Here is a 16,325-nt window from a genome sequence, read left to right as displayed (position 1 = left end):
CATCATGGTCATTGAGAGATATAGACTATGTTATATAGTATTTCAGTCATTGAGAGATATACACTATGTTATATAGTATTTCAGTCATTGAGATATATACACTATGTTATATCGTGGTCATTGAGAGATATACACTATGTTATATAGTGTTTCAGTCATTGAGAGATATACACTATGTTATATTGTGTTTCAGTCATTGAGAGATATACACTATGTTATATTGTGTTTCAGTCATTGAGAGATATAGATTCTGTTATATTGTGTTTCAGTCATTGAGAGATATACACTATGTTATATTGTGTTACAGTCATTGAGAGATATACACTATGTTATATTGTGTTTCAGTCATTGAGAGATATACACTATGTTATATTGTGTTTCAGTCATTGAGAGATATAGATTCTGTTATATTGTGTTTCAGTCATTGAGAGATATACACTATGTTATATAGTGTTTCAGTCATTGAGAGATATAGACTCTGTTATATAGTGTTTCAGTCATTGAGAGATATACACTATGTTATATTGTGTTACAGTCATTGAGAGATATAGACTCTGTTATATAGTGTTTCAGTCATTGAGAGATATACACTATGTTATATAGTGTTTCAGTCATTGAGAGATATAGATTCTGTTATATTGTGTTTCAGTCATTGAGAGATATACACTATGTTATATTGTGTTACAGTCATTGAGAGATATAGACTCTGTTATATAGTGTTTCAGTCATTGAGAGATATAGACTCTGTTATATAATGGTCATTGAGAGATATACACTATGTTATATAGTGTTTCAGTCATTGAGAGATATACACTATGTTATATAGTGTTTCAGTCATTGAGAGATATACACTATGTTATATAGTGTTACAGTCATTGAGAGATATACATTATGTTATATAGTGTTTCAGTCATTGAGAGATATAGACTCTGTTATATCGTGTTTCAGTCATTGAGAGATATAGACTGTTATATCATGGTCATTGAGAGATATACACTATGTTATATAGTGTTTCAGTCATTGAGAGATATACACTATGTTTTATTGTGTTACAGTCATTGAAAGATATAGACTCTGTTATATCATGGTCATTGAGAGATATAGACTATGTTATATAGTGTTTCAGTCATTGAGAGATATAGACTCTGTTATATTTTGTTTCAGTCATTGAGAGATATAGACTCTGTTATATAATGGTCATTGAGAGATATACACTATGTTATATAGTGTTTCAGTCATTGAGAGATATACACTATGTTATATAGTGTTTCAGTCATTGAGAGATATACACTATGTTATATAGTGTTACAGTCATTGAGAGATATACACTATGTTATATAGTGTTTCAGTCATTGAGAGATATAGACTCTGTTATATCGTGTTTCAGTCATTGAGAGATATACACTATGTTATATAGTGTTTCAGTCATTGAGAGATATAGACTCTGTTATATCGTGTTTCAGTCATTGAGAGATATAGACTATGTTATATTGTGTTACAGTCATTGAGAGATATAGACTATGTTATATAGTGTTTCAGTCATTGAGAGATATAGACTATGTTATATTGTGTTACAGTCATTGAGAGATATAGACTATGTTATATAGTGTTTCAGTCATTGAGAGATATACACTATGTTATATAGTGTTACAGTCATTGAGAGATATACACTATGTTATATAGTGTTTCAGTCATTGAGAGATATAGACTCTGTTATATCGTGTTTCAGTCATTGAGAGATATACACTATGTTATATAGTGTTTCAGTCATTGAGAGATATAGACTCTGTTATATCATGGTCATTGAGAGATATAGACTATGTTATATAGTGTTTCAGTCATTGAGAAATATACACTATGTTATATTGTGTTACAGTCATTGAGAGATATACACTATGTCATATCGTGTTTCAGTCATTGAGAGATATAGACCATGTTATATCGTGTTTCAGTCATTGAGAGATATAGACCATGTTGTGTGTGCGTTCGGGTTTAACGTCTTTTTCAACAATTTTTCAGTCATATAAACGACGGTGTCTACTTGTAGCAATGAGCACAATGCCCAACTTTATAGTGCTGCCTCACTGGAATATCATGCCGTAGACACATGGCATGATACCCCACCCAGTCACATCATACTGACACCGGGCTGACCAGTCCTAGCACTATCCTCTTAATGCTGAGCGCCAAGCGAGGAAGCTACTAGTACCATTTTTTACATCTTTGGTAAGGACGCGGCCGGGGATTGAACCCATGACCTCCCGCACTCGAAGCGGACGCTCTACCACTAGGCTACCGAGGCAGTTATAGACCATGTTATATCGTGTTTCAGTCATTGTATTGTGTTTCAGTCATTGAGAGATATAGACTATGTGATTAAAGACAAGACATTCCTAGAGAGCATCATGGATACAGAGTTTGATGATACATCAGAAACGGGGGTTTTCTATAATGGTAATCTTATGTTTACATTTTTTATCAAATTTTTATGAGCTAAGTTGTTGTTAGACATGTTTAGTTCATTATTTGTGTCTCTGTAAGTAATCATTCACTGATGAAGGTCAGTCTATGGTATATCTCATTGTTATTTTTTTCTGTGAAATACCAGCTAGGACAAAATTGCAGAGGCATTGTTCTTTCGTACAGTGTCTCAAAAAGAATTTGTGGGACCTCCTTGACCCTCACCAGTGTGGGTTTGAGCCTAGTTTGGGGCGTTCAGTTTTTAGCTCGACTATTCGAAGAATAGTCTAGCTATTCTACTCACCCTGGCATCGGCGTCGGTGTCGGCGTCGGCGTCACACCTTGGTTAAGTTTTTGCATGCAAGTACATACAGCCATCAATTAAAGGCATATAGCTTTGAAACTTATTTTTTCTTTTTCCAGGTCAATTACCAACCTCTCTGGGTCAAGTCCCATAACTCTGACATGTATTTTGAGCAAATTATGACCCCTTTTGGACTTAGAAAATTTTGGTTAAAGTTTTACATGCAAGTTACTATCTCCAAAACTAATGCAGATATTGATTTGAAACTTCACATGTGTCTTCGGGGTTACAAAACTAGTTGATAGCAGCAAGTCCCATAACTCTGACTTTCATTTTGGCCAAATTATGCCCCCTTTTGGACTTAGAAAATTCTGGTTAAAGTTTTGCGTGCAAGTACATACAGCTATTTCTAAAAGGCATATAGATTTGAAACTTACTTTTTCTTTTTCTAGATCAATTACCAACCTCACTGGGTCAAGACCCATAACTCTGACATGTTTTTTGAGCAAATTATGCCCCCTTTTAGACTTAGAAAATTTTGGTTAAGTTTTACATGCAAGTTATTATCTCCAAAACTAATGCAGATATTGATTTGAAACTTCACATGTGTCTTCGGGGTTATAAAACTAGTTGATAGCAGCAAGTCCCGTAACTCTGACCTTCATTTTGGCCAAATTCTGCCCCCTTTTGGACTTAGCAAATTCTGGTTAAAGTTTTGTGTGCAAGTACATACAGCTATTTCTAAAAGGCATATAGATTTGAAACTTATTTTTTCTTTTTCTAGATCAATTACTAACCTCACTGGATCAAGTCCCATAACTCTGGCGTGTATTTTGGGCAAATTATGCCCCCTTTTGGACTTTGAAAATTCTGGTTAAAGTTTTACATGCAAGTTTCTATCTCCAAAACTAATGCAGATATTGAATTGAAACTTCACATGTGCCTTCGGGGTTATAAAACTAGTTGATAGCAGCAAGTCCCATAACTGATATGCATTTTGGTCAAATTATTCCCCCTTTTGAACTTAAAACTCTTTTGATATTTAACCTTTTTTGGTAATATTTTCCTGCTTCTGGGACAATATTTCGAATAGTCGAGCTTGGCTGTCTTATGGACAGCTCTTGTTTAAGTGAGGAAGCTATCCAGCTGGCTTACAAAAGGTTGGTGGTTCTGCACAGGTGCCAGCCAGTCATGAAATAATGCACTGAGGTCTCCCTCCACCATCAAAAGGTGGAAAATTGCCATAATTATGAGCTATAATTATGTAAATGTTTGTTAAACTCAATAAAGAAAACTCAGAGAATTTAATGAATCTAAATTTTATTGTTTGATATCAGAGTATAAAGTGATCTTCGGGTTTAATTTATTATGTGTTGTGCTGCAGTAAGCAAATACATTTTGCCAATTTTAACATGCATATGATGTAAACAAAGCTGTTTTAATTAAAAAGAAGCACAATTTTTTTATCATATGGGTTCTAAAAATGTAATAAGTTTTGAAAAATCAAGTAATTACACAATTATTTTTATAGGCTCCTCTTTTGATGTGTGCAAAGGCTGTCGAATAGTTGAGCATTGCTGTCCTACGACAGCTCTTGTAATGCAATAACCATTTTCTTGTTGTTTTTTATCTTGTTATTAACTTGAAATGAAAGTGAGTTTTAACAGATTAAGTTTAATACAGATAAATACACCTGTTACTGACATTTCAAATTTTCATACAAAATTGTTGTTGCATCACTATATCGGTCCAGGTCCAAAGCTGTTAAACCATTTAATATCCCAAAAGTCTGCTAATGAACCAGTTGAAAAGCAGTTGGTCCCAGCCAAAAAGCAACTGGAAACATAGAGTTAGCTAGCATCAGGGAACATACTATGTGAACACTGCAGTGACCTGTGCTAATTATGGACCGATTACCAAGGTTTTACATCATGTTTATTGAAGATTTGAAGGAATAAAATTTTGTCAGAACAGTAATTGGACTTGATATGTGAACTTGTCCTATGAGTTTAAAAAGCTGTTGCAAATTTAAATTTGTATATCTCCACAAAGGCATTCCATGTGTCTACCAGTTGTGTTCAAGACTTATTCCAAAGGTACAATGATGAATTTAAGAACTTATTCCTCTTACTATACTATATACATAGAATCTGCATGTGCAGTCTTGTACGTGCCTAATCTCCTGAACCCATGCACACAATTTAATGAAACTTCACAGTGATCAGTAGTAACCCTAGTTGTGCATGGTGCATGTTAGGTTCTTTTAGAAAAAATATTTGCAGAGTTGTGGGACTTTGTTATTTGTTGATATACTACATATATACAGTCTGCATATGCAGTCTTGTGCATGCCTAAACTCCCGATCCCTTGTACACAATTTAATGAAACTTCACACAAGTGATCAGTACCAACCCTAGTTGTGCATGATGCATGTTACGTTCTTTTAGATAAATATTCTGCAGAGTTATGGGACTTTGTTTTTTGTTACTATGCTATATACATAGTCTGCATATGCAATCTTGTGCAAGCCCAATATCCCGAACCATTGGACACAATTTAATGAAACTTCACACAAGTGATCAGTACCAACCTTACTTGTGCATGGTGCATGTTAGGTTCTTCAGAAAAATATTTGCAGAGTTACGGACTTTGTTTTTTGTTACTATACTATATAAATAGAGTCTATATATGCTGTCAGCAGCTTGTGTGCGTCAGATTGCAGTGTACTGTGTCAGTGCGTGTGTGTGGGGGTGGGGGTGGGGGTGGGGGGAGGGTACATTTGTCACCTTCAGTGATAGCTCAAGTTTAGTTTTAACTTTGCACCATTTATGAAACATATGCTAATTGATGCCTGTCTTTGAAATGATATATTCATAAATGGTAGTTACAGCAATCAGCTATTCCTTATTGTGTTTTTCATTGAATGCATTACAGTTAGTCTCAAGGCTAGACTGATTTAAAAGGTATTTTTGCTGTGTTTTACAGATGATGGTCATTCATTTGACAACGTGTTGTTCTATGGCCATGAGATGACATTGTTACTGTTTGATGTTCTCACATTCTGTATCAGTGATCTCATCTTCACAAATTATGTAATTGCTGGTGTCATAACATACCTTCTGTCTGAGGTAAGTCCTGTCCTAATGTACCTTCTCTCTGCGGTAAGTCATGTCATAATGTACCTTCTCTCTGAGGTAAGTCATGTCATAATGTACCTTCTCTTTGAGGTAAGTCATGTCATAACGTACCTTCTCTCTGAGGTAAGTCATGTCATAACGTACCTTCTCTCTGAGGTAAGTCATGTCATAACATGCCTTCTCTCTGAGGTAAGTCTTGTCATAACGTACCTTCTCTCTGAGGTAAGTCATGTCATAACATACCTTCTCTCTGAGGTAAGTCGTCATAACATGCCTTCTTTCTGAGGTAAGTCATGTCATAACATGCCTTTTGTCATGTCATTACGAACCTTCTCTGTGAGGTAAGTCATGTCATAACATGCCTTCTCTCTGAGGTAAGTCATGTCATAACATGCCTTCTCTCTGAGGTAAGTCATGTCATAACTCTAGGGGCTTGTGTCATTTGCAGATTCAGAAAGATAAAAACTAATGTCTTATATTATATAGATTAAAATTTTCGTAATTTGTAGGATAACACTTACCTGCTGATAAGGTGTTATTGAAAACAAATTTTTAACCAATTGAATTCATATTTTTATATCCCCTCTAGAAGAAGGGGAGGTAATAGTGTTTTGCTTATCACTATGAAAATGTAATTTTCTGATCTAGAGAAGAAATTGGCTTAAGGCTGTCAAACTTCAGAGGATTTTTTCCTGTCAATAGATGACCCCTGTTAGTTTTTAGCTCACCTGTCACATAGTGACAAGGTGAGCTTTTGTGATCACCCTTCGTCCGTCGTCCGTCCGTGCGTCCGTCCGTCAACAATTTCTTGTCTGCACGACAGTGGTTTCATTTATGATTTTATTTCAACCAAATTTGCACACAACTTGTATCACCATAAGATCTCGGTTCCTTTCTTGAACTGGCCAGATCCCATTATGGGTTCCAGAGTTATGGCCCCTGAAAGGGTCAAAATCAGCTATTTTGACCTTGTCTGCACAATAGCAGCTTTATTTATGATTTGATTTTTACCAAACTGGCACACAACTTGTATCACCATAAGATCTTGGTTCCTTTCTTGAACTGGCAAGATCCCATTATGGGTTCCAGAGTTATGGCCCCTGAAAGGGCCAGAATTAGCTATTTTGACCTTGTCTGCACAATAGCATCTTCATTTATGATTTGATTTTAACCAAACTTGCACACAACTTGTATCACTATAAGATCTTGGTTCCTTTCTTGAACTGGCTAGATTCCGTTATGGGTTCCAGAGTTATGGCCCCTGAAAGGGCCAGAATTAGCTATTTTGACCTTGTCTGCACAATAGCAGCTTCATTTATGATTTGAATTTAATCAAACTTGCACAAAACTTGTATCACTATAAGATCTTGGTTCCTTTCTTGAACTGGGTAGATTCATTTATGGGTTCCAGAGTTGTGGCCCCTGAAAGGGCCAGAATTAGCTATTTTGACCTTGCCTGCACAATAGCAACTTCATTTATGATTTGATTTTAACCAAACTTGCACACAACTTGTATCACCACAAGATCTTGGTTCCTTTCTTGAACTGGCCAGATTCCTTCATAGATTCCAGAGTAATGGCCCCTTAAAGGTCCAAAATTGGCTATTTTGGCTTTTGCAGCCATATAGAGACTTCATTTAAGGTTTTATTTGATACAAACTTCCAAAATATCTTCAACAACAATAAATCTTGGATTCCATGACAAATCAGATTCAATCGTAGGTTCCAGAGTTATTTTATATCTGATTACCTCCCCTGATTATAGTCAAAATGGATTATTTCAGTAAGTACTTGTAGGACTTATTTGAAATTTCATTATTGTCATTAGTTGGACTGAGCCAATCAGGGTAGATAACTATGGACTGATTTTATGTCAAATTACCTCCCTTTATTTCAAATTAAAATGGGTATATTTCTGTAACTAATGAAGATACTGATCTGAAATTTCATTTATGTCAACAGATTTATTTGGCAGGTCCTTCTTTTCTTCACTTACAATAATTTTCTTTTTAATTACTTCCCTTTTACGTTAATATAAATAGCTTATTTTTAGTAACTTTTTTATTATTGGCCGTAGGGAAAAACCGAGACCACTTTTCTGTGGTACAACATGGATGGTACCTCCAATTTTTAGGTGTATTTTGACATATCTGTACCTTGTAAGAATTTTTTTTTCTTTTTGGTTAAATTTCTTTCCTTTGTTGTTCCTGTCCTTTGGACTTAGATATTTTTTCTGAGGACCTTCTTGTCCTCAAGTGCAATGATAACAGGTGAGCGATATAGGGCCATCATGGCCCTCTTGTTTTTTTATCAGTTCATAAAGGTGAAGGTCACCAGAGATCACCGTACCATACCTTTATTTAAAAAGTTTCTAGAAAAAGACACCCCTGCCCTGTAAAAAGAGTACGCTCTCCCATTTCTTAAAATTTAGACCCGGAAATGCACCAGAGGCCACCATTTCCTGCCTGTATTTCAAAATTTTCCAGGGGGAGACACCCTTGATCCTCCATAAAAAGAGGGGTGTTCACGCCAGTACCCAAAAAAGAACCAGCGCCCACCATTTCCTACCTATATTTCAAACTTTTCAAGGGGGAGACCCCTCTGACCCCATAAAAAAAGAGGGGATTACTCTCTCCAGTTCCCTAAAATTTAGACCCAAAAATGCACCAGATTTCATAACTACATTTCAAAATGTTCAACGGGGAGACACCCTGACGTGCCCCCTTAAAAAGAGGGGAGTACTCCCTCCCGTTTCTTTAAATTTTGTCCAAAAAATGGATCTGAGCCCACCATTTCATATCATTCTGTGTTTAAAAAATTTCCAGGGGGGAGACCCCCCGACTTACTTAACACAAGCGGCAGGTCCCTTTCCGTACCTACCCCCACTCGGTGCAAACCACCTTGCCAGTGACGCCTTCGTTCTAAACTGGTGCCCCGCCACCCCACTTACCCCCAATCAAATATTTCTGTATCTTTATTCATTAAATCAATAAATGCTGCCTATTGTTTTTAGTACAAATATGAGTAATGTCAAGGTCACAGTGACCTTGAGACTGGTAACAATTTCCAGTGAATAACTGGGTTCTGAAATTCTTACTGTTTTTAGCTCACCTGTCACATAGTGACAGGGTGAGCTTTTGTGATCGCCCTTCGTCCGTCGTCCATCCACAATTTCTTGTCTGCACGATAGAGGTTTCATTTATGATTTTATTAGTCCCCTACTGGTTGAAAACCAGTTTCGGGGACTATAGGAATGCGCTTTTCCGTCATTCCGTCTTTCCGTCATTCCGTCTTTCCGTCATTCCGTCATTCTGTCATTCCGTCATTCCGTCCGTCCGCAATTTCGTGTCCGGTCCATAACTCTTTTATCCATGAAGGGATTTTATTATTACTTGGCACAAATGTTCCCCATGATGAGACGACGTGTCATGTGCAAAACCCGGACCCCTACCTTAAAGGTCAAGGTCACAATTGGAGGTCAAAGGTCAACAGGGCTTTTTTCCTGTCCGGTCCATAACTCTCCCATCCATGAAGGGATTTTAATATCACTTGGCACAGTTGTACCTCATAATAAGACGATGTGTCATGCACAACTTTCAGACCCCTGGCTCAAAGGTCAAGGTCACACTTAGTAGTCAAATGTTAACATGGCATGAACAGGGTCTGTTTCGTGTCCGGTCCATAACTCTTTCATCCATGAAGGGATTTTAATATTACTTGATGCAAATGTTCCCCATGATGTGACGACGTGTCATGCGCAAAACCCGCACCCCTAACTCAAAGGTCAAGGTCACAATTGGAGGTTAAAGGTCAACAGGGCTTTTTTCCTGTCCGGTCCATAACTCTCTCATCCATGAAGGGATTTTAATATCAGGTGGTAAAATTTTACGTCATAATATGACGATGTGTCATGCACAACTTTCAGACCCCTAGCTCAAAGGTCAAGGTCACACTTAGTAGTCAAATGTTAACATGGCATGAACAGGGTCTGTTTCGTGTCCGGTATATAACTCTGTCATTCATTAAGGGATTTCAATATTACTTGGCGCAGATGTTCTCCATGATGAGACAACGTGTCATGCATAAATCCCGGAGCCCTTGCTCAAAGGTCAAGGTCATACTTAGAGGTCAAAGGTCTAATTCAAGAATGACTTTGTCTGGAGCATTTCTTCTTTGTGCATGGAAGGATTTTAATGTAACTTGGCACAAGTGTTCACCACCATGAGACAAATTGTCTTGCGCCAGAACCAGGTCGCTAGGTCTAAGGTAAAGGTCATACTTAGAGGTCAAAGGTCAAATTCAAGAATGACTTTGTCCGGAGCATTTCTTCTTCATGCATGGAGAGATTTTGATGTAACTTGGCACAAATGTTCACCACCATGAGGCACACTTTTTTAGAATTACGTCCCTTTGTTGTTACTATAAATAGATTACATTGTAACTTTTTTATTACTGGCCGTAGGGAAAAATCGAGACCACTTTTCTGTGGTACAACATGCATGTTACATCCAATATTTAGGTGTATTTTGATCTATCTCTACCTAGTAAAGATTTTCTTGTGGACTTACATTTTATAAATTTTCTTTTTTTTTTTTTTTTAGGATTAATTTCACTTTGTTGTTACTATATATATTGGCCAAAAAAATTCCAAAATGAAAACAACTGTACGTTTTTATATATGCAAATTTTAATCCAAGTGCTTTGTTATATTATATTGTATATATAGTACAATATTGTTTATACATCATTGACAGATATCAGTTCATTATGTTATACTGCAGTAGAGAAAATTAGGCGCCTTCCAGTAGGGGACTTTGTATTGCATGGCAATACTTCATTCACTTGTTTTTACCAAACTTGCACACAACTTGTATCACCATAAGATCTCAGTTCCTTTCTTGAACTGGCCAGATCCCATTATGGGTTCCAGAGTTATGGCCCCTGAAAGGGCCAAAATTAGCTATTTTGACCTTGTCTGCACAATAGCAACTTTATTTATGATTTGATTTTTACCAAACTTGCACACAACTTGTATCACCATAAGATCTCGGTTCCTTTCTTGAACTGGCCAGACTCCATTATGGGTTCCAGAGTTATGGCCCCTGAAAGGGCCAAAATTAGCTATTTTGACCTTGTCTGCACAGTAGCAGCTTTATTTATGATTTGATTTTTACCAAACTGGCACACAACTTGTATCACCATAAGATCTTGGTTCCTTTCTTGAACTGGCGAGATTCCATTATGGGTTCCAGAGTTATGGCCCCTGAAAGGGCCAAAATTAGCTATTTTGACCTTGTCTGCACAATAGCAGCTTCATTTATGATTTGATTTTAACCAAACTGGCATACAACTTGTATCACCATAAGATCTTGGTTCCTTTCTTGAACTGGCGAGATTCCATTATGGGTTCCAGAGTTTTTAACCAAACTTGCACACAACTTGTATCACCATAAGATCTCGGTTCCTTTCTTGAACTGGCCAGATCCCATTATGGGTTCCAGAGTTATGGCCCCTGAAAGGGCCAAAATTAGCTATTTTGACCTTGTCTGCACAATAGCAACTTTATTTATGATTTGATTTTTACCAAACTTGCACACAACTTGTATCACCATAAGATCTCGATTCCTTTCTTGAACTGGCCAGACTCCATTATGGGTTCCAGAGTTATGGCCCCTGAAAGGGCCAAAATTAGCTATTTTGACCTTGTCTGCACAGTAGCAGCTTTATTTATGATTTGATTTTTACCAAACTGGCACACAACTTGTATCACCATAAGATCTTGGTTCCTTTCTTGAACTGGCGAGATTCCATTATGGGTTCCAGAGTTATGGCCCCTGAAAGGGCCAAAATTAGCTATTTTGACCTTGTCTGCACAATAGCAGCTTCATTTATGATTTGATTTTAACCAAACTGGCATACAACTTGTATCACCATAAGATCTTGGTTCCTTTCTTGAACTGGCGAGATTCCATTATGGGTTCCAGAGTTATGGCCCCTGAAAGGGCCAAAATTAGCTATTTTGACCTTGTCTGCACAGTAGCAGCTTTATTTATGATTTGATTTTTACCAAACTGGCACACAACTTGTATCACCATAAGATCTCGGTTCCTTTCTTGAACTGGCCAGATCCCATTATGGGTTCCAGAGTTATGGCCCCTGGAAGGGCCAAAATTAGCTATTTTGACCTTGTCTGCACAATAGCAGCTTCATTTATGATTTGATTTTAACCAAACTTGCACACAACTTGTATCACCACAAGATCTTGATTCCTTTCTTGAACTGGCCAGATTTCTTCATGGGTTCCAGAGTTATGGCCCCTTAAAGGTCCAAAATTGGCTATTTTGGCTTTTGCAGCCATATAGAGACTTCATTTATGGTTTTATTTGATACAAACTTCCAAAATAACTTCAACAACAATAATTCTTGGATTCCATGACAAATCAGATCCAAGCATAGGTTCAGAGTTATTTTATATCTGATTACCTCCCCTGATTGTAATCAAAATGGATTTATATCGGTAAGTACTTATAGGACTTATTTGAAATTTTATTATTGTTATTAGTTGGACTGAGACAATCAGGGTAGATAACTATGAACTGATTTTATGTCAAATTACCTCCCTTTATTTCAAATTAAAATGGGTATATCTCCGTAACTAATGAAGATACTGATCTGAAATTTCATTTATGTCAACAGATTTATTTGGCAGATCCTTCTTTTCTTCACTTACAATAATTTTTTTTTTTTAATTACTTCCCTTTTACATTACTATAAATAGCTTATATTTAGTAACTTTTTTATTATTGGCCGTAGGAAAAAACCGAGACCACTTTTCTGTGGTACAACATGGATGGTACCTCCAATTTGTAGGTGTATTTTGACATATCTGTACCTTGTAAGAATTTTTTTTTTCTTTTTGGTTAAATTTCTTCCCTTTGTTGTTACTGTCCTTTGGACTTAGATAATTTTTCTGAGGACCTTCTTGTCCTCAAGTGCAATGATAACAGGTGAGCGATATAGGGCCATCATGGCCCTCTTGTTTGTTTTTTTTTATCATTTAGCCAAGGCCACAATGGCAGTAATGCTTAGAACAGTTTTCTAATGAAAAGTGAAAAATGCTTGTACATGAACTGTAGAGGAAGACATCCTGTTGTCAGTAGTTATCTGATCTATGGTACTGCAAATATCACAATTTACTCTAAACTGAAAATAACTTACCAAGTTAACCTTCAACAGGCCATCAAGGGGAACATATGTGTTACACAAACAGATTTTGTGTTTTGCTGGTTTTGGGTTTGGTTCTCTAAATCTTGCTGTGATCTTCTGTATGCTTAAAACACTTTGGTTGTGCTTTTAGCTCACATGAACTTTGATCAAGCTGAGCTATCAGTATAGATGGATGGTCTGTCATACATTGTCCGTCATCCTGTATCAACATCTTGTCCTCTGAAAGTATTGGTCAGAGTTACACTAAACTTGGACGATAGCATCCCGGCATAGACCTCTCCCAAGTTGTTCAAATGGGTCTGCTTCTTCCCTTTCAAGAACTGGCAGAGCTAAGATTAGAACAAAAAAACTTGGCTGGTAGCGTCTACATGTATGTATGGTCTTGTCTGTATTTTGTCCTGCTTGACTGCCAGGGCTAAAAATAGAAAAAACCTTTAAATGATTTCTTCTAATGAACAGTTGGTGGAACTTCGCCAAACTTTGTCTGCACATTCTTGGATGGACCTCTCTAAAGTTAGTACAAATGGTTACTTTTAGCCCCTTTTAGGGGCTGCAAGTGCTAAATATGAAAACGAAAGCTTAAAATGATTTCTTCTCGTGGAACAATTTATTAATCTTCACCAAACTCAATGTGTAGCATCGTTATGTGAACCTCTTTCAGGTTTATTCAGGCCCCTTGTAGAGGCTGCCAGAGCTGAAAATAAGATAACAAGAGCTCGTCGAACACGAAATGCCCCCCCTTGATGCATTCAGTAATTGCACAAGGAACAGAAATTATATGCTCACTGTAAACAAATATTCTACTGTTCTGGTCCAATCTGACCTGGACCTTTAACCTATTAACCTAACAAGAGATCCAGGCAACGATCACTGAGCCATTTTTGAATGTTCCAAATTTCAAGACTAGCTCAAGATCAAAATCAAGGTCAGATTTCATTTCGGTACAAAACACTGTGCATGTGGTCCAAATTTGAAAGCTGTGGCTTGAGAAGTGTGAAAGTAGGTCACTAGATCAATTTCAAGGTCAAAGTTCATTTTGGTAGACAGAACTATGCATGTGCTTCAAATTTGGAAGCTGTAGCTTGAGAAATGTGAAAGTAGGTACCAGGTAAAAATCAATCAGATTTCAATTCAGAACACAAAAATATGCAAGCAGTCCAAATTTGAAGCTTGTAGCTTCAGAAATGTGAAAGTAGGTCACTAGATCAATCTCAAGATCAAAGTTAATTTCGGTACACAAAGCTATGCATTGGTCCAGATTTGAAGGCTGTAGCTTGAGAAATGTGAAAGTAGGTCACTAGGTCAAAATCAAGGTCAAATTTTATTTCAGAACACAAAACTATGCATGTGGTCCAAATTTGAAGCCTGTACCTTCAAAAATGTGAAAGTAGAATACTTGGTCAGTAACAAGGTCAAAGTTTGTTTCAGTACACAAACCTATGCATGTGGTCCAAATTTGAAGGCTGTAGCTACAGAAACGTGAAAGTAGGTCACTAGGTCAAGATCAAGGTCAACTCATGTCAAGGTTCATCTTGTCACTCAAAACAATACATGTGGTCCAAATTGAATGATGTAGATTATAGACATGAAGATTCTAAGTTTTTCCCTGTATAAGTCTATTTGAACCATGTGACCCCCGGGGTGGGGCCACATTTGACTCTAGAGGGATAATTTGAACAAACTCGTAGAGAACCACTAGATGATGCTACATTACAAATATCAAAGCCACAGTCTTTGTGGTTCAGACAAGAAGATTTTCAAAGTTTTTCCCTATATAAGTCTATGTAAACCATGTGACGTCAAGGGCGGGGCCATATTTGACCCTTGAGGAATAATTTGGACAATCTTAGTAGAGGACCACTAAATGATGTCGTATACAAAATATCAAAGCCCTAGGACCTGTGGTTTTAGACAAGAGGTTTTTCAAAGTTTTTTCCTATATAAGTCTATATAAACCATGTGACCCCTGGGGTGGGGCCATATTTGACCCCAGGGAAATAATCTGAACAATCTTGGTAGAGGACCACTAGATTTTGCTACATACCAAATATCAAAGCCCTAGGCCTTGTGGTTTTGGACAAGAAGGTCAGAAACCATTTAACTGTTCCTGGCAAATGTGACCTTGACCTTTGACCTAATGATCTCAAAATCAATAGGGGTCATCTACCGGTCATGACCAACCTCACTATCAATTTTCTTGACACTAGGCCTAAGTGTTCTTGAGTTATTGCCCGGAAACCATTTTACTGTTACTGGTCACTGTGACCTTGACCTTTGACATACTGACCTCAAAATTGATAGGGGTCATCTGCTGGTCATGACCAACCTCCCTACCAATGCTCATGATCCTAAGCCCAAGAGTTCTTGAGTTATCATCCGGAAACCGTTTTACTGTTCAGGGTCACTGTGACCTTGACCTTTGACATACTGACCTCAAAATCAATAGGGGTCATCTACTGGTGATGACCAACCTCCCTATCAACTTCCGTGATTCTAGGCCCAAGCGTTCTTGAGTTATCATCCGGAAACGGATTGATCTACATACAGACCAACCGACCGACAGACCTACAGACCGACCGACATCTGCAAAACAATATACCCCTCGTTCTTTGAAGGTGGGCATAAAAATATTAAACGACTTGAAGCAGTTATTGTATTTTCAAACTTAGTGTCACTGTAGCATCCTTGTATGGACTTTCTTCAAGTGGTTGTGCTTGACTGCACCAGGGAGCCGTTAGAACCTTAAAACAACTTCTCATGAAGTTGCAAATGCTTGATGGATGTTTGCTAAACTTGGTGAAAAGTAACCAAGTTTGTGCAAACGGTTCTGCTTTACTTCCTCTTTCTGTCCAGGGTCCTGTTTATCATATTTCAGGATAAATAGTTTTACACCTTGAACAAAATTGTTGAATTTAGTTATACATTATATCTGGACATATATAAGGTCAAAAGGTTACAGTAAGGTTAGCGTCTTTAGAGCCATTATGGCCCTCTTTTAATTAGCTTTCATGTAAATGTTACAACAATTTCTTTGAATTATGCGGGTCTTCAAACATAAATAGACAGTAATTCCCATGGCTCCCCTAACACACATTGTAATTAAATTTTTCAGGAGTGAAATGTTTTAAAATACATTTGATACTTAGTACTTGAACACAATATGCTTAGCTCAATAGGGAGAGTGCAGATCTATGGAT

The 16,325-nt window shown here is 37.2% G+C and overlaps 1 protein-coding gene across 1 annotated transcript in view; it reads left to right on the top strand.

Annotated features, from left to right (window-relative positions):
* Nucleotides 1–16,325, top strand: part of LOC128558018 (meckelin-like) — a 33,714-nt gene that overhangs the window by 13,008 nt on the left and 4,381 nt on the right. The window contains exons 10-11 of the mRNA XM_053546763.1: nucleotides 2,352–2,454; nucleotides 5,750–5,892. Coding sequence (XP_053402738.1) covers nucleotides 2,352–2,454; nucleotides 5,750–5,892 — 246 coding nt within the window. The remainder of the gene's footprint in view (nucleotides 1–2,351; nucleotides 2,455–5,749; nucleotides 5,893–16,325) is intronic.

This window comes from Mercenaria mercenaria, chromosome 6 (genome assembly GCF_021730395.1).
Source record: "Mercenaria mercenaria strain notata chromosome 6, MADL_Memer_1, whole genome shotgun sequence".
Taxonomy (NCBI): domain Eukaryota; kingdom Metazoa; phylum Mollusca; class Bivalvia; order Venerida; family Veneridae; genus Mercenaria; species Mercenaria mercenaria.
Note: the sequence above shows the minus strand (reverse complement) of the source record. Positions and strands in the feature narration are given on the sequence as shown.